The sequence below is a fragment of the Stegostoma tigrinum genome, chromosome 26 (genome assembly GCF_030684315.1).
Source record: "Stegostoma tigrinum isolate sSteTig4 chromosome 26, sSteTig4.hap1, whole genome shotgun sequence".
NCBI classification, from domain to species: domain Eukaryota; kingdom Metazoa; phylum Chordata; class Chondrichthyes; order Orectolobiformes; family Stegostomatidae; genus Stegostoma; species Stegostoma tigrinum.
This window is the reverse complement of record NC_081379.1, coordinates 13,920,386-13,945,639: the sequence shown is the minus strand read 5'-3', so window position 1 is coordinate 13,945,639 and position 25,254 is coordinate 13,920,386. Positions and strand designations below refer to the sequence as shown.

General features: G+C 42.7%; 1 protein-coding gene across 2 annotated transcripts in view; it reads right to left on the bottom strand.

Annotated features, from left to right (window-relative positions):
- LOC125463993 (sodium- and chloride-dependent GABA transporter ine-like) overlaps positions 1-15,433 on the bottom strand; it is a 102,200-nt gene extending 86,767 nt beyond the window's left edge. Inside the window, exon 1 of one of the 2 annotated variants that reach the window (XM_059654980.1) lies at positions 15,109-15,433. In XM_059654980.1, the coding sequence (XP_059510963.1) occupies positions 15,109-15,307 (199 nt within the window). In that variant the 5' untranslated portion in view covers positions 15,308-15,433. The other variant, XM_059654981.1, reaches the window with a different exon arrangement.
- Positions 15,434-25,254: the final 9,821 nt, after the last annotated feature.

Below are 25,254 nucleotides of genomic sequence, written 5' to 3'. Positions count from 1 at the left end.
TAGGACGGGTGAATGTGCGGCTAAGTGGTTGGTGTGGTGGGCAGGGTTTCAGGTTCTTGGATCATTGGGACCTTTTCTGGTGAATCGGTGACTTACACAAGAGGGATGAGTCACACTGAAACAGGATGGGAACCAATATCCTCGCAGGAAGGTTCACTAGTGTCACTTGGGAGTGTTTAAAACTAGAGTGGCAGGCAGCTGGAGACCAGGGCAGCAGCAAAAAAAAAACGTTGCTGGAAAAGCTCAGCAGGTCTGGCAGCATTTGTGAAGGAGCAGATGCTCCTTGGGCTGGAAACCAGAGCAGCAGGTTTACCAAGTGGAGGGATGGAGGGGAGGTTGACTTTAGGACCAATAAGTCAGAAAGAAGGGACAGGCAAATGAACACGATGGAACTAATGGGCTGAAGTGTGTTTATTGCAACACGAGTGTTTTTGATAAGGCAGGTGAGCTTACAGCCTGAAACAGTACGTGGGACTATGATGTTGTGGCCATTACAGAGACTTGGTGGATAGGGGGGACAGGACTAGTTGCTCAATGTTCCAGGGTTTTGCTGTTTTATACAGAAGAGAGGAAGTTAAAATCAGGCGGAGGAGTTGCATTACTAATCATGGAGAATGTCACAGCTGCACTCAGACGACATACCTGAAGGCTCGTATGGTTAGAGCTCAAAAATAAGATGGGTTCAATCACGGACAGGATTGTGAATGCTCCCAACTACTGAGACATTGAGGAACAAATATGTGGGCAGATATTTGAAAGATGCAATAACAGGGCTGTCAAAGTGGGTAACTTTAACTTGCCCAATATTGACTGGACATCCTTTACAGCAAGAGACTTAGACAGAGAAGAAATTGTCAAGCACATCCAGGACAGTTGCTTGAAACATAGGTGGATACTCAAACTACAGGAGAGGCCATACTATACATTATATTGGCTAATGAGCCTGGCCAGGTGACTGACCTTTCAGTGTGAGAGTATTTTGGAAACAGTGATCACAGCTCGTTACGTTTTAAGCTAGCTATGACTAAGGATAAATCAGGACCTTGCGGGAAGGTACTAAATTGGAGAGGGGCAAATTATGTCAGTATTAGGCAGGAGCTAGTGAGTGTTAATTGGGAGGAGCTGTTGTCAGGCAAGTCCACATATGATGTGTGGGAATTGTTTAAAGACCTACTGATCAGAGTTCAGAACCGGTATGTTCCGGTGAGGAGGAAGGATAAAGACGGTAAGGGTCCCTTGAATTACAAGCAAGGTTGAGAGTTTAGTCAAAAGGGTAAAAAGCATAAGTAAGGTTTTGGAAGCTAAAAATCACACCGGGCCCAAGAGGAATATAAAGAAAGCAGGAAAGAACTCAAGCAGGGAATTAGGAGAGCAAGAAGGGGCCATGAAATGATCTTGGCAAGTAAGGTTAAGGAAAATTCCAAGGCTTGATATATATAAAAAGCATGAATACTAGGGAGAAAGTAGGACCACTGAAAGATAAAGGAGGGAACTTGTGCTTTGAGACAGAGGATTAAGGGCAGCACAGTGGCTCAGTGGTTAGCGCTGCTGTCTCACAGCCCCAGGGACCCAGGTTTGATTCTACCCTCAGGCAACTGTGTGGAGTTTGCACATTCTCCCAGTGTCTGCTTGGGTTTACTCCGGGTGCTCCAGTTTCATCCCATTGTCCAAAGATGTGCAGGCTAGATAGATTGGCCATGCTAAAATTTCCTGTAGTCTTCAGGGAGGGGTAAGTTAGGTGGGTTATGTGGGATGGGTCTGGGTGGGATGCTCGGCGATTCGGTGTGGATTGTTGGGCTGAAGGGCCTGTTTCCACATTGTCGGGATTCTATGATCTATGATCTGTTTCCATGTTGAATGACTGACTATAAGTGACAGTTCTATTTGCCTGTCAGTATTGTGTATGCATGACTCACTAATTCCAGTCTCCGGGCAACACCACAAACTGTCAGAGTGAAACACATCAAAGTCAATTTATAAATACAAAAGAACATGTTTTATATCCTTTCTATTCTGATGCTGCAGAATGATCTCTCATCTTGTTGAGAATTAAGTTACATCTGAAAAACCCTCAGCCTATTCAATTTGGGTCATATTGTTAAAACTTAGTCTAGTACTGAAATTGCATAGTAGCTCATACAAAACAGTTTTTGGATGTCAGGATATCTGTGAATGATCTCAATTTTGGTCTCTGGTTATGACAATAGGCAAATCTTTGGAAGAGAATGTTACAGCACAGCACTGAAGAGGTTATGTTGCCCGTTGTACAAAAAAATTGATATGGCTTTCAAAGCATAAAGTTACAACTAACTCAGCTTCATTATCCTTGCAGGAAGTGCATTTCAGCTCATTAGTTTCTGTGGTCAGCTGGTAAACAGCATGACTACAAACCTCAAAGCAAGTCAGCCACAAAACATTTAGCATTCTTTGTGGCATAGAATTTCTTTTGCAATGTTAGTTTGAATCTGATGCTAAATCAAGGTGACCTCCAGGCATTCAGTGATGCTATCAAGTAGAATAAGTAATTCAATCACCAAATTATTCAGATAGACGAGAAACTAAGTAGTAAAATACACAATAAAAGAAGTAATCATCGGACTCAGATGGTCACCAGCTGCTTGAAGCTGCCCGTTTGAACAATGCGCCCGAGGTCAGCAGGTAGGTGGTACACAGGCACTGTGCCATTTACAAATGTACGAGTTAGAAGAAGGGAGCATAGGCTGTTCGGCCCCTCAAGCCTGCTCCACCATTCAGTATGATCTGAATTTGGCCACCACTGTCCTGTGTATTCCCTTTGCTGTTGCCTCACTTTTTAGTCAAATAGTTATTCACTTCTGCCTTAAAGCTATTGAATGACCCAGCCTCAGCTGCTGTCTGGGGAAGTCAATTCCACAGATTTATGATCCAGTGGGGGAGGATATTTTCCAATTCAATCTTAAATGAGTGCCATTCTTTCAGCATCAAGATCTTAACTGATGACTTAACTGTGCACAATTCTCCGACAATTCTGTTCCACAAGCTGCCACAAAATGTATAGAATCCCAGTGAGACCACCAACACGGCCAATCTGCCTTACCCAGAACAAAAAACAATTCACACCAGTGAAAACAAAACCTCTCTTCAGTGTAACACACTTAACTGCGACAGGAGAAACAGTACTTCTAATTTGGAGTTTAATGCAGACAAGTGTGAGGTGATGCACTTTGGTAGGAGTAACCGGAAGGCAAAGTACTGGGCTAATGGTAAGATTCTTAGTAGTGTAGATGAGCAGAGAGATCTCGGTGTCCATGTACACAGATCCTTGAAAGTTGCCACCCAGGTTGACAGGGCTGTTAAGGCATACAGTGTTTTAGCTTCTATTAATAGAGGGATTGAGTTCCGGAACCAAGAGGTTATGCTGCAGCTGTACAAAACTCTGGTGCGGCCGCACTTGGAGCATTGCGTACAGTTCTGGTCACTGCATAATAAGAAGGATGTGGAAGCTTTGGAAAGGGTGCAGAGGAGATTTACCAGGATGTTGCCTGGTATGGAGGGAAGGTCTTACGAGGAAAGGCTGAGGGACTTGAGGCTGTTTTCATTTGAGAGAAGAAGGTTGAGAGGTGACTTAATTGAAACATATAAAATAATCAGAGGTTTGGATAGGGAGAACCTTTTTCCTAGGATGGTGACGGCGAGCACGAGGGGGCATAGCTTTAAATTGAGGGGTGAAAGATATAGGACAGATGTCAGAGGTAGTTTCTTTACTCAGAGTAGTAAGGGAATGGAACGCTTTGCCTGCAACAGTCGTAGATTCGCCAACTTTAGGTACATTTAAGTCGTCATTGGATAAGCATATGGACGTACATGGAATAGTGTAGGTTAGATGGGCTTGAGATCGGTATGACAGGTCGGCACAACATCGAAGGCCGAAGGGCCTGTACTGTGCTGTAATGTTCTATGTTCTATGTTCTAATTAAAAATGGATAAACATAGAACAAAATTAAAATGATTAATATTTTAGTTTCAAGTGGGTATGTCACAAGTTAAAAAAAATTTAAGGATGTGTAATTATCAGAATGGAAATTCTGTCATTCCACAAAATTAAATTAATTTTTTTGGGACCAGACTCCAGGTTCTGCAAAACTCGTTAGAATTTGACAGTATCAATCCAGTTACATTTCATTAACAAAACATAACACAACTGAGCTATTACAGCATAAAAATGGAAATTCTCAACAGCGAATCCTCTGGTGAAGTTTCAAATCTACACCAATTCTCTTCTGGATTTTCATGGGAATCTTCACTAGACACAGGTGAGGTGCTGGAGGAATGTCAGTGTGGTTCCATTGTTTAAAAAGAGTACAAAGGAAATGCCAAATAATTATAGGCTATTCTGTGACTGGCAAATTGTTCAAATCAATTCTGAGAGATTAGATCAACTGTCACTTAGATAGACATGGACTAGTCAGGGATAATTGCATGGCTTTGTTAAGGGAAAGTCATGCCTTACAGATTTGATAGGTTTTTTTTGAGGAAGTGACAAGGAGGGTCGATGAGGGTAGTGCAGTGATTTTAGAAAGGCATTTAGAGTCATACAGCACTGAAGCAGACCCTGTAGTCCAACTTGTCCGTGCCAACCAAGTTTCCCAAACTAAACTAGTCCCACTTGCCTGCATTTATCTCATATGTCTAGGCATTTGAGAAGGTCCCACATGGCAGACTGGACAAAACAAAAAGCCATAAAAGTCTATGGGACCCAGGGTAGTATGTGAAATCGGATCCAGATTTGGCTTAGTATCAGAAAACAAAGGTTACTGGTTGAGGGCAGCCCTTTTAAAGGAAAGCTGTTTCAAGTGATGTTTTACAGGGCTCGGTGTTGGGACCCCTGCAGTTAGTTTTATACATTAATGATTTATACTTGAATGGGGGGGGGGGGGGGGGGCATCATTTGGAAATTTGCAGGCAACAAGAGAAAAGGCCATGTTGTGGTTAGTGTGCAGGATAGCTTTAAGCTGTAAAGTGGGTTGGTAGAATGGGCAAAAAAGTGGCAAATTGATGTAGTGATTGGAAATGAGGTCAGCCAGGTGGATCTCTTTGAATATGATCTCCCAGTTTGGGGCTGTCAACCTTGGCCAGAGTTCTGGCTGACTGATATAAACAGGATTGTCAGAGGTTCTGCTCACATTAGGAGCCAGATCTGTGCTAGGTGGGCCAGTATCCTGTACTATGCATGTGTAAATACAGGATGACTTGGTGACAGGATACCAGCCTTAGCCGAGTTATTTCAATGGCGTTCAACTCTGCTGAGTGAGATGATTGAGATATACAAAATTGAGAGGGGTAGAGACATAGGGGAGACAGGAAGAACCTGTTTCCTTTAGCAGATGGTTCAAAAACCAGGGGTCACAGATCCAAGTTAAATAGCAGAATAGAGGGGGCATGTGGAAATTTTTCTTTGCTTTAAAATGCAGAGGGTGAATGGTGTCTGGAATTTTCTGCCTGGAATTGGTGGAGGCAGAGACTCAGACTCTAAAATGCACCTTAAGTGGTGTAATCTGCCAGGCTATGGACAGTTGAGGAAGATGGGATTAGAAAAAGCACCTAGGTGACCTTGGGTTAGCAATGGGCAAGATGGGCTGAATGGCCCCTTGTGCTGAATGATTTCTATGGTTCTATAGATGCAGCCTTCAGATGTTGCTGTGAATATCAGAGGAGTAACAACACGGAACAGTGACTCCACTGCATAAATAATGCCAATGTTAGCACTGAATTTTGGCACTAACTTTAAACCTATAATCACAAAAGGTGCATTAAAAAGCTTAGGCCATTTGACACTTCAGGCTTGCTGTTAGTTAGTAAAACCATGCCTGATCTTGTCATTCAGCTCTTCTCATTATAGCCACAAAATGAAAAACAAAAAAAGGAGTTTACGATGTAATCCTTTGGTTGCGAGAGCAACTGACTGATCTCATTACTTCCTCTAGGATGATTACAGAATGGTTACAGACAGGTGGTCATTCAGCCTGTCAAATCTGCATCAGCCCTGCAAGATTATTCAACTTTTCCCAATCTTCAGCGCTTTCCTGTAACCCTGCAATTTTCCTCCATTAAGTCCGATGGTTTCCAATTCCTATTTTAAACCCACCATGGAATCTCCTTGAACCACCCTTAGAGGCAGTAAATTCCAGATCCTAACCACTCATTGCATTAACAATCATGTTTCCTTTGGCTCTTTCATCACTTGCCTAGAAAGAAATATTTTGATGCCAAATCTTTCTGCCAAGGGGAACCGTTCCCTTTCATCTCATCAGTCTAGATTCCTTTGGATCTAAAGCACTTCTCTTCTCAAGGAGAAGAACCCTGGATTTTCCCAGTTCATCCTCAAAACCGAAGACATTAGTCTATTAAATCTTGCACAAATATTTTATACACCATCCTGAAAACCCTCACATGTGTCCTCAAATGCAATGTCCAGAATTTAATGCAATACTTCAGTTGAGGCCAATTCAGTGTTTTGCAAAGGTTCATCAGAAACTTTTTGCTTCCATATTCTATACTCCCATTTGTAAAGCCCAGGAACTCCTATGCCTAATTCAGCAATTTTTATTTTATCATAGAATCCCAATAATGTGGGAACAGGCCCTTTGGCCCAACATCCACACTGACCCACAAAGCTTCCCACCCACACCCATGCCCCTATAACTGACATAATCTGCACATCCAAAACATTACAGGCAATTTGGCATGGTCAATCCACCCAGTTTGCACATTTTTGTGACTGTGGGAGGAAGCCGGAGCACCTGGAGGAAACCCTCAGAGGTACGGGGAGAACGTGCAAACCCCACACAGACAGTCACCCGAGGTTGGAAGTGAGCCCGGGTCCCTGGATCCGGTAGCCAGCAGGGCTAACCACTGAGCCACCACGCCACCCCTAAAGCTGCCAACCTACCTCTAGTGATTTCCTTATTAATATACCATGATTTTAATCCCACCTTGATCATCTAGGTTTTAAAGGAAAACAATCCCAATTTCTCCAGTGTTTGTATTTAATTACATACCTGTAATCCTTCTTTCTCATATGTTTCCTCTGCATTCTCTCAAGTGCCCAGAAATGGATACAACCCTTCAAGTGTAATTTCGGTTTACTACATGTATAAATTTTGGTTAGATGGTTACAGAAGGAGGCATTTAAATTTGAAGAGGATAATAAATACAGATGCAAAAGAAATAATTCAAGAAAACAAAGAAATTCAATGGTATATGCTGACAATGTGGTGGAATAAGGAAAATGGAATTCAATATCAGAATTGTGACGGTTCATCTTGGGGCAGGGTACAAAAAAAAAGTGGTAAACTGGAATATTAGCATTTGGAAGAATTCAGTTAAAACTTTGAGATTCCAACTGCAATATTGTGTGCAGTTCTGAATGCCACAAAACAGCAAGGAAATGGAGATGAGACAGTGCACCACTTATTTACAAGAATCAGTATTTCTAGACTGGTTAGCATGAAACGAAAACTAGATGCTATTCTCAAAGCATGTGATGCTACCACCAGACACATATTCCCCTTCCCCTCCCTCGTCCGAATTCCATAGGGACCATTTCCTCCGGGACACCCTGGTCCACACTGCCTTCACCCCCAGCACCTCCCCACAGCCCTAGGGCACCATGCCCTGTAACCGGCAAAGCTGCAACACCTGCACATTTACCTCCTCCCTCCTCAGTATCCAAGGGCCCAAACACCTTCCAGGCGAAGCAACACTTCACCTGCACTTCCCAAAATCTAGCCTACTGTGTTCACTGCTCACAATGTTGTCTCCTCTACACTGGGGAAACAAAGCATTGACTGGATGACCACTTCACGGAACATCTGTGTTCTGCTTGCAAAAGAGGCACTGAATTACCTGTTGCCTCCCACTTCAATGCACCACCCCATTCCCTGGCCAACATCTGTGTCTCTGGCTTGCTGCAGTGTTCCAGAGAAGCCCAACGGAAGCTGGAGGAACAACACCATATTTCCCACTTGAGGACCCTGCAACCCTCTGGATTCACGATTGAATTCTATAATTTTAAGGCCTAATCTCGCCCATTTCCCAGCCCCCTACCCTACACACCAGGCCTTGTTACCATACAGCCTACCATTACACACCCCTTGTTATTAGTCACTAACAGTCCCCATTAACAACTATTTACTGATCATTAGCAACTCTGAACAAAGACAAAGTTGCTGGAAAAGCCCAGCAGGTCTGGCAGCATCTGTGAAAGAAAAAAACAGTTAACATTTCAGGTCTGGTGTCCCTTCTTCTGACCTGCTGGGTTTATCCAGCAACTTTGTCTTTGTTCCCGATTTACAGCATCTGCAGTTCTTTGTCTGTCCAACTACTCTTCTCTCTTTAGGCTCTATCATTTACTCCCTACCCCATCTCCGCATATAAAAATGACGTTTTCCCAGCCACCATCAGTTCCGAGGAAGGGTCCCCAGACCCGAGACATTAACTTTGATTTTTCCTTCACGGATGCTGCCAGACCTGCTGAGCTTTTCCAGCAATGTTGTTGTGAGATAAGCAGGAGATTTGAAAGTGCTTAAAATTATTCCACAGGATTATTAATGAAGTTGAATGTTTTTAGTGTATAAGGCATATAGAAGATTAATGTGAAAGATAAGAGCATGGGCAAAACCTAATTTTGGAAAAGCCAATTAAAAAATGTTGTCACCTGGTGTCATAAGCGATAACTGTGTAAATAGACAGGAGTGTGTCAGACAGGTGGTTGAAGAGGGGCATTGAGTACCACAGGTAAAAAAAGGATGTCAGTACTTGGAGTTCAGAATACTGATCATTTTGGAAAATAAATATCCTTATAGATTTGTGGTTAGTAGAGCTTGCTTCAATGTTGTGATTTTAGTTCCATTCTGTGTGGATATGATAATTTAGGACAGACAAATGCCCTCCAACATACTACATTAAATTGTGCATTTAAAGTAGCATATGGCAAAATTCAGGATATATTTCAACTGCCAGCTATTGAGGACATCCAATGAGAACTCAGGTGAATAGTTGTTTGTCAGCACTAGTGTCAATTTTTTACTGTCCATGACACTATCTGTTGCCAGCTCCTGAAATTAGGAAACATTTGTAATGAAAAAAAGAAACGCGAGGTGACTTAAATGACGTGCAATGATTCGCTATGTTCAGTCACCACCATCTTCAGGAAAATTAGTTTTTGGAAAATTTATTAGTCTTGCCACGCTGCCCACTTTCAATGGAATAATTAGATTTCCTAGCAATTTGTCTTTTTGTTAAAGTCAAAGAACTGCCCTACAGATTTGTGCAATTGTGTATAAAAATGTCTATTACATGGAAAAACTAGCAAACTCTGGTTGTTCGCCTTACAACAGGAAAGGGTGAAAAAAGTGAGGTGCTGGTTTATGTATATGACGAGGTCAAAGCTTTCTAAATGATTCATAATCAACTTTTCCAATAATCCTCCAATTGTTAAAAACAGAGCTACATGACATTGTGCTCTGGCACCTCCATTGCTCTTTTGATCTAGGTATTTTTAAAATCAATGTACTCAGACATATGACACATTTGAAGCAAGTGGGATTTGAACTCATTTAGCTCAGGAGATAGGGGCATCACTGCATGACAGATAACCTTTGATCTGCCTTACAATTACCAAACTGGGCACACCTGTAATGTAACAGGGGAGCAGACAAGATCAATTAAAATTGAGAGAAATTTCAGCTTATTTGTCTTGGTGATTGAGTTACTTTGCTGAATTTCTATTTTTAAATAGAATTCTGTAAAGAAAAAAAAAAATCGCAGAAGCTAACAAAATGCAAAGGAAGGGTGTACCATGTATTTTATTGTGCACCAGCTCATTTGTTTGAGGACCCGCACTTGGTTCTTGCAGAACATCGTCCAGATAACCATGCATCAGAAGTGTCAGAAAATTCTGAGGTACATGCTCACACCACATGCTGAAGTACAGAAGATGGAATGTGAGCAGACTTGAAGCAATATCTACAGCCGCACAAAACAGTTGTGAATGTCCTGTTTGTGTGCTCCATATTCTATATAATGCTATGTAAAAATCAAATTATTCAATCGTAAGGTAAAAAGAGAACCTGATTCAAGGTGACAAAAGATTGGACATGATGACAGAGCTCAGATAATTGTCAAGAGAATGTAGAATAAACATGGAATAAAATTTTACAGCGTATAATCTAGGTCACAACATTCTGTCTGAAAGGGTGTGGGCACAGATCTCAACTTGCCAATTTTATGAACGGAGCGGTTTATGGGGAAGATTAAATGGACTGGTCTCAAAGTAAGCAAAAACTTGCAAATTTGACAAATTACTGCTGGAGAAATCCCAAGAAAAAGAAAAATAGTTATATCTTAGTGGCCACAAGGGGTGAGTATTAAATGCTGGCCCAGCCAACAGAGCCCACACCCCACGAAATAATTAAAATACTGGACTTGAAACAGGTGCTGGTAGACCTGCCGAGTTTCTCCAGTGCTTTTTTTTTTCCCTTTCTGGTCTCTGAAAGAGGTGGCAGAATGGGCTATACAACCTCATTCTTCACTATATGCTGCTGTGATGTGCAGGCCCCAAACACCATTCAAAAAATATGGACATTCTTGGTTTCACATCCAACATTTCGTGGTTTCAGCTAGATACTAGATCAGAAATAGTTGTTTCCAGGAAAAAAAGCAACTGAATCACCAAAAGGTGATCCTTAGCTACAAAGAACCACCAAGAGGGGGGGGGGGGGGGGGTAGGAGGAGTCCTGAAGGTTGTAAAATGAAGCTCAGAGGTACAGCAGCAGTATTCAGTGTTGGAGGAATGACCAGTTGAAACATGTTGGTTTCCCAGTTTTTGGGAGGAAACAGGACAAATGAGCAGAGATAATGGGAACTGCGGATGCTGGAGAATCCGAGATAACAAAGCGTGGAGCTGGACGAACACAGCAGGCTGAGCAGCATCTTAGGAGCACAAAAGCTGACGTTTCGGGCCTAGACCCTTCAGAGAGGGGGATGGGGACAGGGTTCTGAAATAAATAGGGAGAGGGGGAGTGGACTGAAGATGGAGAGAAAAGAAGATAGGTAGAGAGGAGAGTATAGGTGGGGAGGGGATAGGTCAGTCCAGGGAAGACGGACAGGTCAAGGAGGTGGGATGAGGTAGTAGGTACCCTCATCCCACCTCCTTGACCTCTGTCTTCCTTGGACTGACCTATCCCTTCCCCACCTATCTTCTTTTCTCTCCATCTTCAGTCCACCTCCCCCTCTCCCTATTTATTTCAGAACCCTCTCCCCATCCCCCTCTGATGAAGGGGTCTAGGGCAAATGAACAGATCATTTGAAGAGGAAGTTCAAGGCAGCATGAAGTAGGAGTGAAAGGCTATGGAGTGACAGCAGAAAAGGGTTCGAGTAAATGGTTTTAAAAATCAGACAAAGTGGGTATCCTCCAGAAACACTTGAGGCTGATGACCAGTGTGTGTTTAAATTAGTATGACCCACAAACTGTTAAAACTTGAAATAAGTTCACAGTTTGAGAAACACAAATTTCTGCCTTCAGATTCAAAGAAGTGCAAATAATTCATTGGCAGGTTGGACATGTGAAACATAAATAGTATTCAAAAGATATTAGTGTACTGCAACTTTTGCACATAAAAGGTATTTCCTGCCCATTTCATGCATGATATTGCCTTTAGCAGATGAACGTATGCTCGCTCACTTTCTGGTTTTCCAACCACTCGGAGTTGCTGCATAAAAACTGTGCCTCATGTCTTTCGCCAGCTTGGCTACCTCCTCCCACCCCACTACCCTTTGATGTGCGCCCCTCCAATTTTGACTTGTTCACTTCCAATTTTAATGACTTCATCTTCTGCAATTGTGGCCTCATCTGCCAAACCCCCCTAGGATTCACTCCATTTAAGTGATTCTGTAAAACCTACCTCTTTGATCAAGTCATCTACCCTAATATCTCCACATATGGAGAATTCTTTCTGGTGAAGGTCCATGTAGCACTCTGGCTGGTTTTATTATTATGGTAAAAAGGTACCATACATCACAAGTTGTCATACTGTAGTTAGGCCTGATACTTGTTTAATCTTCAAAATTACATTCGGAGTCTCTAATGATTTGGAGCTCCAGGTCTGTCCTCTTGGGATTCTTATCTCCGACCATTTATCTCCAAGAAACAGTTTGATCTAACACTGTTGGGCCTTTTGCCTAATATCAGCATCTGGCAAGCAATTTAGACATTCAATTCTCTGCAACGAGGTTCCTCATGTCTTTCTGGATGATACCCACTCCATTTCATTTTTAAAAAGTTTACTCAGACTAAAACTTTATTGTACAAAGTGATTTTTAAAAACTTTTCTACCCATTATTCTAATTTAACCACATTAATCTCAAAAAAAGTGATGTTTGATCAGCACAAGGACCTCAAACTGACACGGCCTCAAAGATTTAAAAGACAATTCTTTAGACAAAGTCTACACAGGTAACATTCACGCAGCAACAATATTGTGCAGTATTTGATTAAAGACTCAAATTGCTCTAGTGAAAGGCAAATAACTATAATTGTGAACTAAAATGACAAAATCTTGTAAAGGACAGTGTTATCTATGCCAAACATTTTAAACAAAAAACTCTGTTATTGGCTTGGGTGTGGTTTATGCTTTCAAACACCAAGGATAAACTCAGATAATAGGAACTCCAGATGCTGGAGAATCCAAGATAACAAGGTGTAGAGCTGGATGAACTCAGCAGGCCAAGCAGCATTATACAAGCAGGAAGGCTGACGTTTCGGACCTAGACCCTTCAGAAATGGGGGAGGTGGCGGATAGAAAATGGATAGAGGAGAAGACAGGTGGAGAGGAGACAGACAAGTCAAAGAGGCGGGAGTGCAGGTGGGGAGGAGATAGGTCAGTCCGGGGAGGACGGACAGGACAAGAAGGTGGGATGAGGTTAGTAGGTGGGAAATGGGGGTGCGGCTTCAGGTGGGTGGGGGGGAATTGGTGAGAGGAAGAACAGGTTAGGGAGGCGAAGAACATGTTAGGGAGGCGGGACTGGTTTTAGGATGCTTTAGGGGAGGGGAGATTTTGAAGCTTGTGAAATCCACATTGATACCATAGGACTGCAGGGTCCTCATTGATAAACTCAATGGATTTGTTGGTTGGAAACCCTTCAGATTATCAGATCATTATATTTCTGTTGGCGAGAGAGATTTCTTTCTGAAAGTGTTGTTTCCTATATATTTCGCAGTGACATTACTTCAGAAAATATTTCTCACTATAGAGAGATTGTGAAGGTCACTAAATAATTTCTAAGTGGTTTCTTTGACTATCAGTTCTACTTTTGGAAGTCATCTCCATTCTCCTCAATAATACCCAGAAAGATTCAAAAGATTAAATCTAATTTTCCCCTCAACAGATGCTGCCAGGCCTGCTAAGATTTTTTTAGCAATTTGATTTTGGACTTGTACATTGCCCATTTCCAGCCTGATTATTTTACACATTCCAGGCAAAATGCTGAGTGACTGCTGTCACATGATACCTCCACTTACCAGATTTGCCTGCACACAAAATTTTCATGGATGCGTTCTATGTTTCAAATTTGTGTCTATGGAGGTAACTTCTATAAGGTTACCCCTCAGCCTACAGTACTCCAAGGAAAATAGCCCCCAGCCAATTCAGCTTCTCCCTATAGCTCAAACTGTGGCAGCATCCTTGTAAATCCTTTGAGCTCTTTCAAAACATCCTTCCTCTAGCAGAGTGACCAAAATTGCACACAGTATCCACAAAGTGGCCTATCAAATGTTTGTACATAGTTGTAAAATGACCTCCCCAACCTCTATACTCAATGCACTGACCAATAAAGGCCAGCATATCAATTGCCTTCTTCACTATTCTATTGACCTGCAACTCCACTGTCAATGAACTATGAACCTGCACTCCATGGTCTCTGTTCAGCCACACTCCCCAGCAGCTTACTATTAAATATGTAAGTCCTGCCCTGATTTGCCTTTCCCATTTATCTAAATTAAACTCTATCTCCCACTCTTAGGCCCTTTGGCCAATCCAAGCAAGATCCTGCTGTACTCAGAGGTAACCTTCTCCATCATCCACTACTCTCGCAGTGAATTATTGTCCCTTATAGCCTGCACTCAACTATCCGCTTGAACAGAGATAGCAAGAACTGCCAATGCTGGAGTCTGAGTTAACAGTGAGGAGCTGGAGGAACACAGGTCAGCCAGCATCAGAGGAGCAGGCAAGCTGACATTTCAGGTCAGGACCCTTCTTCAGAGTATCTGCTTGAACCTCAGATGCGACCACATCTCTGAAAACATGGCCTCTTCAGTCCAAATCCATGCTCTCAAACTTGTGATGTCACGAAGGGCAGTGTTCCTGCAGTGGAAACATGGGACTAGATTTCTTTAGGACATTTGGTGGGCATGGACGAGTTAGCCTGAGGGGTCTATTTCCACATTGTACATCTATGACTTTGAGTTCCCTCTCGCCATTCCCCTTTCCATCAAGCTCCTGCTGCTGTGTCAGTCCAGGTTTGCTCTGCTCCCACCATTCCAGGTGTTTGAGAAAGAAAATAAATTCTGACTAAAATGTTCTTCAGGACACGTGTATAGTATTTATATTAACAGCGAGTGCACAATCACCTTCGAAAAAACACTGAAGATATCTTCCATTCGGTTTGAAGTACCAGTGATGGCAAAGCACATGGTTTAAGGTTCACCATTTGATCCGGACTTGTCCACCTCTGACGTGAACTGACCAACATGAAAAGGAGGCCGAAAGTCAGAATTCTTGAGTCAGCAGTGTAATGGTTCAGTTATACCGTTAGTACTGGATACTTGCTCCATACCAGCTGTCTTTTTTTTCCGCCAATGTCTGGACTCTGCTTCCCCAAATAGAGCAGTGGAAAACAGTCTCATTTACAAATCTCCCCTATAGTTTCTACTCGTGACCTTGCCATTTCTCTGCCCCGCCCATAAAATTCAACTGAAAAGCCTCGAGTAGGTGAAACACCACGACATTTCCTTTAAAGTATCTAAAGGATACTGAACGTTTATCCGTGCCGTACCCGGCTCCTGAGGCTTACCTCCGCCGCTCTTGTAACACAGATATGGAAATCTCCAGACGTTTCCCATTCCCACTGCATTGCCAACACAGACCAACGTGAACTCTAGCTGCCGGCTCCATGTCTCTCTGCCTTGATGAGGGTTGGAGCTGAACTCTTTAGACTGAGCCTGCTTTCCTCTGCCCGGCTCCGGCCTCACTTCCTCCGCTGCCGTCCCCATTGCCCTATCATCGGTATGTTGCCCGTTATCACTTGTTAGTGAGCTAATAAACAGGCGTGGGAACTATACTGCTGTCACTGCCTTTTTATTAGATTCCGCGGTCAGCTCCTCCTTCCAGTACCGGAACAGTTCACGGCTAGCCTCCATTCCAAATGATTTTTTTTTTCAAATTACAGCACCTAAGTGCTATTGATTCTTTCTCTAATGCCAATAAGGATGACCCAGAGTACATCCACGGGTTATCAATTGCACGCACTCCATTTAAAAGGGAGCACAAGAGTCTGTAAACTGTAACTAAATTAAATAGAACTTAAACTGAATCAAGATGTTGTTGCCTTTAGGAGCAAATTACTGCAGATGCTGGAATTTTTTCTTTATCCGTGCATGGGAGGAGGGAATGGCAGACCAAACAGTATTTATTGCCATCCCTCATTGCCCAGAGGGCAGTTAAGAGTCAACCACGTTGCTGTGGATCTGGATCACATGTAGGCCAGACCAGGTAAGGATGGCAGTTTCCTTCCCTAAAGGACGTTAATGAACTAGATGTGTTTTTCTGACAATCGACAATTGATTTGTGGGCATCATTAGACTCTTCATTACAGATATTTTTTATTGAGTTCAAATTTCACCATCTGCCGTGGTGAGGTTTGAATCTGGGTTCCCAGACAATAAGAGATAACGAAATATGAGGTTGGATGAACACAGCAGGCCCAGCAGCATCTCAGGAGCACAAAAGCTGACATTTCGGGCCTAGACCCTTCATCAGAGAGGGGGATGGGTGAGGGTTCTGGAATAAATAGGGAGAGAGTGGGAGGTGGACCGAAGATGGAGAGAAAAGAAGATAGGTGGAGAGGAGAGTATAGGTGGGGAGGTAGGGAGGGGATAGGTCAGTCCAGGGAAGATGGACAGGTCAAGGAGGTGGGATGAGGTTAGTAGGTAGGAGATGGAGGTGCGGCTTGGGGTGGGAGGAAGGGATGGGTGAGAGGAAGAACAGGTTAGGGAGGCAGAGACAGGTTGGACTGGTTTTGGGATGCACTGGGTGGGGGGGAAGACCTGGGCTGGTTGTGTGGTGCAGTGGGGGGAGGGGACGAACTGGGCTGGTTTTGGGATGCGGTGGGGGAAGGGGAGATTTTGAAGCTGGTGAAGTCCACATTGATACCATTGGGCTGCAGGGTTCCTAAGCAGAATATGAGTTGCTGTTCCTGCAACCTTCGGGTGGCATCATTGTGGCACTGCAGGAGGCAGTTACTAACCTCATCCCACCTCCTTGACCTGTCCGTCTTCCCTGGACTGACCTATCCCCTCCCTACCTCCCCACCTATACTCTCCTCTCCACCTATCTTCTTTTCTCTCCATCTTCGGTCCGCCTCCCCCTCTCTCCCTATTTATTCCAGAACCCTCACCCCATCCCCCTCTCTGATGAAGGGTCTAGGCCCGAAACGTCAGCTTTTGTGCTCCTGAGATGCTGCTGGGCCTGCTGTGTTCATCCAGCCTCACATTCCGTTATCTTGGATTCTCCAGCATCTGCAGTTCCCATTATCACTTCCCAGACAATATCTGGGTTGACAGTTCAGCAATAACACCAGGCCATTGCCTCCTCATTTGTACTGAAAACATTTTGGAAAAGCAAACCATGGCAGGATATCATGGCCAGTCAGGCTGCATCCATGGAAAGGAACCAAGCCAATCTTTCAAATTTAGTTGACCCTTCATCATGTTGTTGCCTGTGTCAGCTATTACCATTTGCTTTTGGGAAAATGTAACTGTCTCTACAAATGTAATGGCATTGAATTTAGAAATGCATAATATGATCAAGTCTAGCCAGCATGGCTTCTTGAAGGCAAAATCATATCTGGCAAATTCAGTAGAATTCATTTTGGAGGTAATGAGTAGGATACAGGGGAAACAGTGAATGTAATATGTTTGGATTTTCAGAAGGTGTTTGATAAGTTATCACACAGGCTACTTCAGAAGAGTCCATGTTGTTGACATGAGCGTATGAACATGGATAGAAAGTTTGCTAACTATATAGAACAGAAAAAGTTGTGATAAGGGGGATATTTCAGGATGGCAATCTGCAACTCATGGTGTGCCACAGGGATCAATGCTCGGGCCACTATTATTAACAACATATGTCAAAGACTTGTATGAGGAAAATTAAAGTACTATGGCCAGATGACAGAAAAATAAGTGAGAAGGCATATTGTGAGAATGCTACAGCAGGAAGTAGGCAGGTTAACTAAGTGAGCAAAAGACTTGGTAGCTGCAATATAATGTGGGGAAATGTGAATTTGTGCACTTAGGCAGGAAGAATGAAGGAGCTGCGCATTATTTAAATCTAACCTAAAAACACAGAAAGCTATTCAAAAGAGGGAATTGGCCGTCCTTGTCCACAAAAGCACAAAAAGCTATCATCCAAGTTCAGTGGTTAATAGGGGAAGGCAAATGGAATGTTCGAGATAGCAAGAACCGCAGATGTTGGAGTCAGAGTCAACACAGTGTGGAGCTGGAGGAATACAGCAGGTCAGGCAGCATCAGAGGAGCTGGGTGAAGGTCCTGACAAAGGGTGTAAACCCAAAACATTGTCTTTCCTGCTCCTCTGATGCTGCCGGACCTGCTGTGTTCCTCCAGCTCCACACTGTATTGAAACGGAATGTTGGCCTTTATTTCAAGGGGAATGGAGTACAAAAGCAGGGATGTTTTGCTAAAAACAATACAAGGCACTACTCCGATGGAATACTGTGAGCAGTTTTGGGCCCCTTACCTAAAGGAAGATTTTGGAGACAGCCTGAGAAGGTTTACTAGGTCAATAGCAGGTCTGGACGGGCTGTTTTATGTGGTTGAGTAATTTGGGCCTGCTCTCTTGGAATGTAGAAGAATGCAAGGTGGCTTTATTGAAACATACAAGATTCTAAGGGACTTGACAGGATAGAAGCAGTGAGGTTGTCTCCCCTTGTGGGAGAGTCCAGAACCAAAGGTCACAATCTCAGAATAAGGAGTTGCACATTTAAGACAGAGATGAAGAGGAATTTCTTGTGGGGGTTTGTGAATCTGTAGAATTTCTTAGCACAGAGGGCTTAAGAGGATGGGTCATTCAAGGCTGAAATTGACAAATTTTTCGTCAGGAAGTGAATCAAGGGTTATGGGAAAAAGGTAGGAAGATGAAGTTGAGGATTATGAGATCAGCGATGATCTGATTGAGTCTGCTCTGCCATCCAATTGAGTGAACAGCCTAATTCTGCTCTTACATCTATTGTTTTATGGTCTACAGACTGCTGTCTCTCTGTACTCATCTTACAGAGAAGTTTTCAAGCATGTGTACGTCTTATGCTTTTTCTCCAGGACCACCCAGATGCAAACATAGCTGTGAAGGAAAGGCAGACAATTGCGCAGAACTCTTTGGAACTTTTTCTTCTGCCGTATTTCTTTTTCTTTGCCTTAAGGTTTATTATTGAATGTTAAATGGCTCACTGTCTGATTCACACAATTCTATACACCATTAAAACATAAATAACCCTTGTACTTCCTAAGAAGCACTCTCTGTAAAATTTGAGCCAAAAAGTCTATTTTTGAATTGTGTCATCCTTGACCTCATGGTAGCATTTTTCTCTCTCGGCCTAAAACGTGGTTCTTTCTTTCTTTCAAAAATATACTTTATTAATAAAATTTGTATAAAAATACAAACTTGTACATTTCAGGACATGCAAGAAAATGAATCTCACACAACTGTAACTGTCTTCAAATTTAGCGACGTACCCTTGGTCAGGTAAGCAGCCTGATCACAACTTGCAATTTCAAATTACACACAATGCAACAGATGTAAAGTTTGCCGCACAACATCTGACATGCTGAGATGCTGTTTCATTTTTGATGCACTTGATCTATAATCGTCAATGTTTGAGGCAGACAGCCTGAGGGAGATTAAAGTTCCCAGTCCCTCAGTTCTAAAGTTGAAAGGCCTTGGACAGTGACCTCTCCTAATTTTGCCTCTGCAGCAGCTGATCCAAGCTTTAGTGTGTCTCTTCACATATCATCCAGGACTTTGGTCTGTGCCAATCTATAATGTTTGCACTATTTTTCTCCTTTCTGTAAAGATTCATACAACATGACCCTGTAAAAACAGTTGATTTCTGACCTCCAGATTAAGTGGAAAATAACTCATGTGAATGCCATGTGCCAGACCTGCATCACATACCTTAAAACCAAGAACTACCAGCCCAGCTCATCCCCTCCCCCCACTGCATCACAAAACCAGCCCAGCCCATCCCTGCCTCCCTAACCTGTTCTTCCTCTCACCTATCCCCTCCACCCATCTCAAGCTGCACCTCCATTTCCCACCTACCAACCTCATCCCACCTCCTTGACCTGTCCGTCCTCCCTGGACTGACCTATCCCCTCCCCACCTCCCCACCCATACTCTCCTCTCCACCTATCTTCTCCTCTATCCATCTTCGGTCCGCCTCCCCCTCTCTCCCTATTTATTCCAGAACCCTCTCCCCATCCCCCTCTCTGATGAAGGGTCTAGGCCCGAAACGTCAGCTTTTGTGCTCCTGAGATGCTGCTTGGCCTGTTGTGTTCATCCAGCTTCACACTTTGTTATCTAACTCCTTGTACCTGATGACTAGGTTCTTATTGCAATGGAAAGGGGGCACAGCTACCCATTCCTTCTAGTTATTAGCTCATGCCCGGTGTCTCCAAAACCATTTCCCTACCACCTTTAGATAATCTGACAGGTATCGAAGCAGAAATCGAGAGATTCCCTAGAAAAGTATAAAAGCAGTAGGAGTATACTTAAGAGGGGAAAAAGGCAACATGAGATAGCTTTGGCACATTCGGGTTAAGGAGAATCTAAAGGGATTATACAAACACATGAAGGACAAAATGATAACTAGGGAGAGAATTGGCCCCCTTGAAGATCAGCAAGGCTGCCTATATGTGGAAATGCAAGAGATGGGGGAGATACGAAAGGATTTTGCAAGGGTCTTTACTGTGGGGAAGGCTATGGAAGATAGACAATAGGGGGAAATAAATACTGGCATCTTGAAAAATGTCCACATTACAGAGGAGGAGGTGTTGGATGACTTAAAACGCATAAAGGTAGATAAACAAAGTGTGGAACAGAATGAACACAGCAGGCCAAGCATCTGATGAAGGGTCTCGGCCCGAAACGTCAGCTTTTGTGCTCCTGAGATGCTGCTTGGCCTGCTGTGTTCATCCAGCTTCACACTTTGTTATCTTGGATTCTCCAGCATCTGCAGTTCCCATTATCTCTAAAGGTAGATAAATCCCTGGCACCTGGTCAGGTGTGCCCTAAAACTCTGTGGGACGCTAGGGAAGTGATTGCTGGGCCCCTTGCCGAGATTTTTGAATCATTGATAGCCACAGGCAAGGTGCCAGAAGACTGGAGGTTGGCTGATGTGGTGCCTCTGTTGAAGAAAGGTGGTGAGGAAAGGCCAGGGAACTGTAGACCTGTGAGCCTGACATCGGTGGTAGGCAAGTTGTCGGAGGGAATTCTGTGGGACAGGATTTACATGTATTTGGAAAGGCAAGGACTGATTAGGGATAGCCAACATGGCTTTGTGCATGGGAATTATGTCTTACAAACTTAACTGAGATTTTTGAAGAAGTAACAAAAAGGATTGTTGAAGGCAGAGTGGTGGATTTGACCTAAATGGACATCAGTAAGGCTCTGAACAAGATTCCTCATGGTAGACTGATTAGCATGATTAGATTGCATGGAATACAGGGAGACCTAGCCATTTGGATACAGAACTGTCTCAAAGGTAAAATGCAGAGAGTGGTGGAGGAGGATTGCTTTTCAGACTGGAGACCTGTGACCAGCAGCGTGCTACAAGGATCGGTGTTGGGTCCACTGCTTTTTGTCATTTTATATAAACAATTTGGATAAGAACACTGGAGGTATGGTTAATAAATTTGCAGATGACACCAAAATTGGAGGTGTAGTGTACAGTGAAGAAGGTTACCTCAAAGTGCAATGGGATCTTGATCAGATGGGTCAAGAGCTGAGGAATGACATATGGACTCGCAGGTAGACAGTACGGTGAAGAAGGCATTTGCTATGCCTGCCTTTATTGGTCAGTGCATAGAATATAGGATGTCATGTTGCGGCTGTACGGGACATTGGAATAGGCCACTATTGGAATATGGCATGCAATTCTGGTCTCCCACCTATAGGAAGGATGTTGTGAGACTTGAAAGGGTTCAGAAAAGATTTACAAGGATGTTGCCAGGATTGGAGGGTTTGAGCTTTAGGGAGAGGCTGGGGCTATTTTCCCTGGAGTGCTGGAAGCTGTGAGGTAACTGTATAGAGGTTTATAAAATCATGAGGGGCATGGATAAATAGGTAAGGTCTTTTACCTGGGTAGGGGAGTCCAAAACTGGAGGGCATAGGTTTAAGGTGAGAAGGGAAAGATTTAAAAGGAATCTAAGGGGCAACTTGCTCACACAGAGGGTGGTGCGTGTATGGAATGAGCTGCCAGAGGAAGTGGTGGAGGCTGGTACAATTACAACATTTAATTTCACAGTACCTATCTGACCAATCCCAATTCTGCTGCACTTTTCCCCACAGTCCTGTATTTTTTTTCCTTTCAAGTATTTATTCTGTTCTCTCATGTTACAGTTGAAGCTGCTTTCACCACCACTTCACATAATACATTCCACATCATAACAGTTCACTGTATAAAAAATGGTTTCTTGAATCGTCTTTGATCATTTGCCAATGGCCTTAATCCCATGTTACCAGCCGTCATGAATTAAAAGTAAAGTCCCAACAAGTGTGTTAAGTTTCCTCTCTTCCTCCTCTGGTGTAAGAGAACTGGCTCTTTCAATTTCTTAATACAACTGAAGTCACTTATCACCATTATCATTTTAAGATCTCTTCCACAACCTTTCCAAAATCATGAGATCTTACTTAGAGGTATGATGCCCAGAACAAAACACAAAACTCCATGTCAGGCCTAAATGTAGATCCACAGTTATATATATCAGATCTCACACACATGGTCATACAAGTGTCTTGCTGTACAGAAGGCAAAGGCAACTTTCACCTGATCTGCTGAAAAATGCTGCTTTTCTTTCTGTTTAAACTGCCTCTCCTAAGGGCTATGCCCAAAAATGAATCAAGAGTGGTGAAGAAGGGAGAGACAGACAGTGTAAAAGGGAGAATTGACCAGAAAGGAAAACGAATACTAAAGACCATGACATACAGGAGAAAATAAGCCTGGACAAGCAGTAAAGAATAGGACAAAGAGAAAATACATCCATATAAGGGAATAGTTAGTGTAGGTCAGGTAATTTAACTGCATATCCATTAGACGGAACAGTCACTGGTTACTTTAGGATTCAGAGAGCATCTGTAAAGCTTAAGATAGATATGCAAGTATTATCCATAAGGGAAGGCTCAGCACTGTGACCAGATGATAGAGATAGATAAGCCCTGAAGATAACATTGAAATGGAAGTCATGTTGAAATTAGAGGCCTAATTAATCAGGAATTAGTATTGGTGTTAGATTGTGCTGACAGGGATTGGATAGATAAGGCCAGACAAGAGATTTTGCACATCTTTAGTGACCAGGAAATGACAGAAGCCATCATTCTGATATTTCCAAATAAACAAGTTTTACCGAATGCCATGAAATAGCATGAAATTTAACAGAAATTGGGTTTGACCTGCTTCTGGGATAGAAATTGGTATGTGCAGTTGTCCTGTGCCATTTTTCAGGACATGGACTTTTTGAAGTTCTTGCATGGCTAATGTCCATTTACAATTTGAAATGAACAAACAAAAATGTTTTAGACCAAAAAAGTCAGTTGCATTGGGAAAATCTACCAAAAGTAATCCAGACTCTTCTATTTGCATTTCTTTGGTTTTTTTTGGCTTTGCTTTAGAAAGTTTTATATAAATGTGCTAACTAATCTTGAGCAAGAATTAAATGTTAAGTATTTGAAAAGGTTTTTCTTTAAACCATTTGCCATTATTTGAATGACTTCCTCTTTCTGTATTTGATTTGGGCTTTTTAATACTTTTAATGCCTTGCTGTAATTGCTGATTTTAAGTTCATTAAAAGCCATGATGTTGTGTCCATTTTACTCACTAAACTTAAGTTTAATAATAAATTAAACAACTTTTGTTTTGGAAAGAGCAGCACAGTGGCTCAGTGGTTAGCATTGTCGCCCTGTGTCAGTTCCTGGGTTCAATTGCAGTCTTAGGTGACTGTTGTGGAGTTTGCACGTTCTCCCCGTGTCCGTGTGGGTTTCCTCTGGGTGCTCTGGTTTCCCCTCACAGTCCATAGATGTGGGGGTTGGGTAGATTGGCCATGCTAAATGACCCATAGTGTTCAGGGATTTGGGGCAAGGTGGGTTCGCCATGATAAATACGGGGCTGCAGGGTTAGGGTGGGGTGCATTTTGGAAAGTTGATGCAGACTCACTGGGCCGCACGGCCTCTTTCTGCACTGTAGACATTCTATGACTCAGCACTTTGAAAGAAACTAAACTGCGTTTGTTTTTGCAGTGAATGATCGACTTATAGGTTATTTTATAACCAATGTTGCATGTAACCGTTGTGTCACCACAATGCATAAATACACTGTTTTGAGCTGTAAATGACAGAGTGTCTCCAAGTAAGACTCTGCAACGTTTTGCAAATATGTGGTAAAAACTTGAATGAATTTGCCCTGTTACAATCTACTCCGGTATGAAGGTTCGATCTTTGCAAAATCCTCTGTCTAGTGGCCAACCGCATGACCTTCTGGAAAGATTCTAAGGCTGTTACAGGTACTGCTAACATTTGAATCAGGATACTTAGGCCAAGCAGACATCCCTAGTCGTCAGTATTCAGGCAGGGTTAAAGGATATGATATATCTGTCAAATCATTTTATTTGCAGTCCGATGAGATGCTACATCTAGAGTCATCAGATTTTCGCGCATTTCAGAATAGGGGAAAGAAGCATGATAGATTGTGTTCCTGAACACATTACTGATTAGACCACAGATCTGCTGGGAAACTACTGCAACACAGTTGAAAGCCTAATGCCTAGGCTGTCCTACTGCAGCAAAGTAAATCCATTTTCTGAGTGTGAGCCTGGTTTTCGCACCCAGTTTTTAAAATTTGATTTGATTTATTAGTGTTGCATGAACCTAGGTACAGTGGAAATTTTTGTTTGGCGTGCAGTATAGGCAGATCATACCGTACAAAATGCAGTAAGGTAATAGAACGGAACAAGGAATACATGTTACTGCTACAGAGAAGGTGCACAAACAGCAAGATTAACGTTTCAGTTAAAATTTGAGAGGTCCATTCAGAAGTCTAATAACAGCAGGGAAGAAGCTGTTCCTGAATCTGTTGGTATGTTTGCTTATATCTTCTGCCCAACAGAAAAGTTTGGAAGAGATTATAACTGGGATGGGAGGGGTTTTTGATACTGTCGGCTGCCTTCCGAAGGCAGCGAGAAATGTAGATCGAGTCAACTCACAAGCCAAAGTATACAAAAATGTTGAAATCTAGCCTACAAAGAAAATGTTTTCATCTCTTGCTCTTGATGAAATTTGCATATAGAGCCCAAGAACAGCATTTTAGCTAGAGGGGGAATAGAAACATTTTCAAGGTCAAACGCAGGCTGCTTTTTCCTTTGTGCATAGCTGAGCCACTTATACATAACAGAATTCACAATGTGTCGTTATGTAACTGTTTATATAATGTTCCAGTTTTGAGCTTATATAATGCCAACTTCTGTAACAGCTGCTGAGCAAAAGCAGATAAGACCACAAGATTTAGGAGCAGAAGGAGGTCATTTGGCCCATCAAATCTGCTCCACCATTCTTCAAAATCATGGCTTATCTGATAATAATCAACTCCATCATCCTTCCTTTTCCCCATAACCGTCTCAATCCCCTTACTGATTTTAAAAAACTGTCTATCACAGCC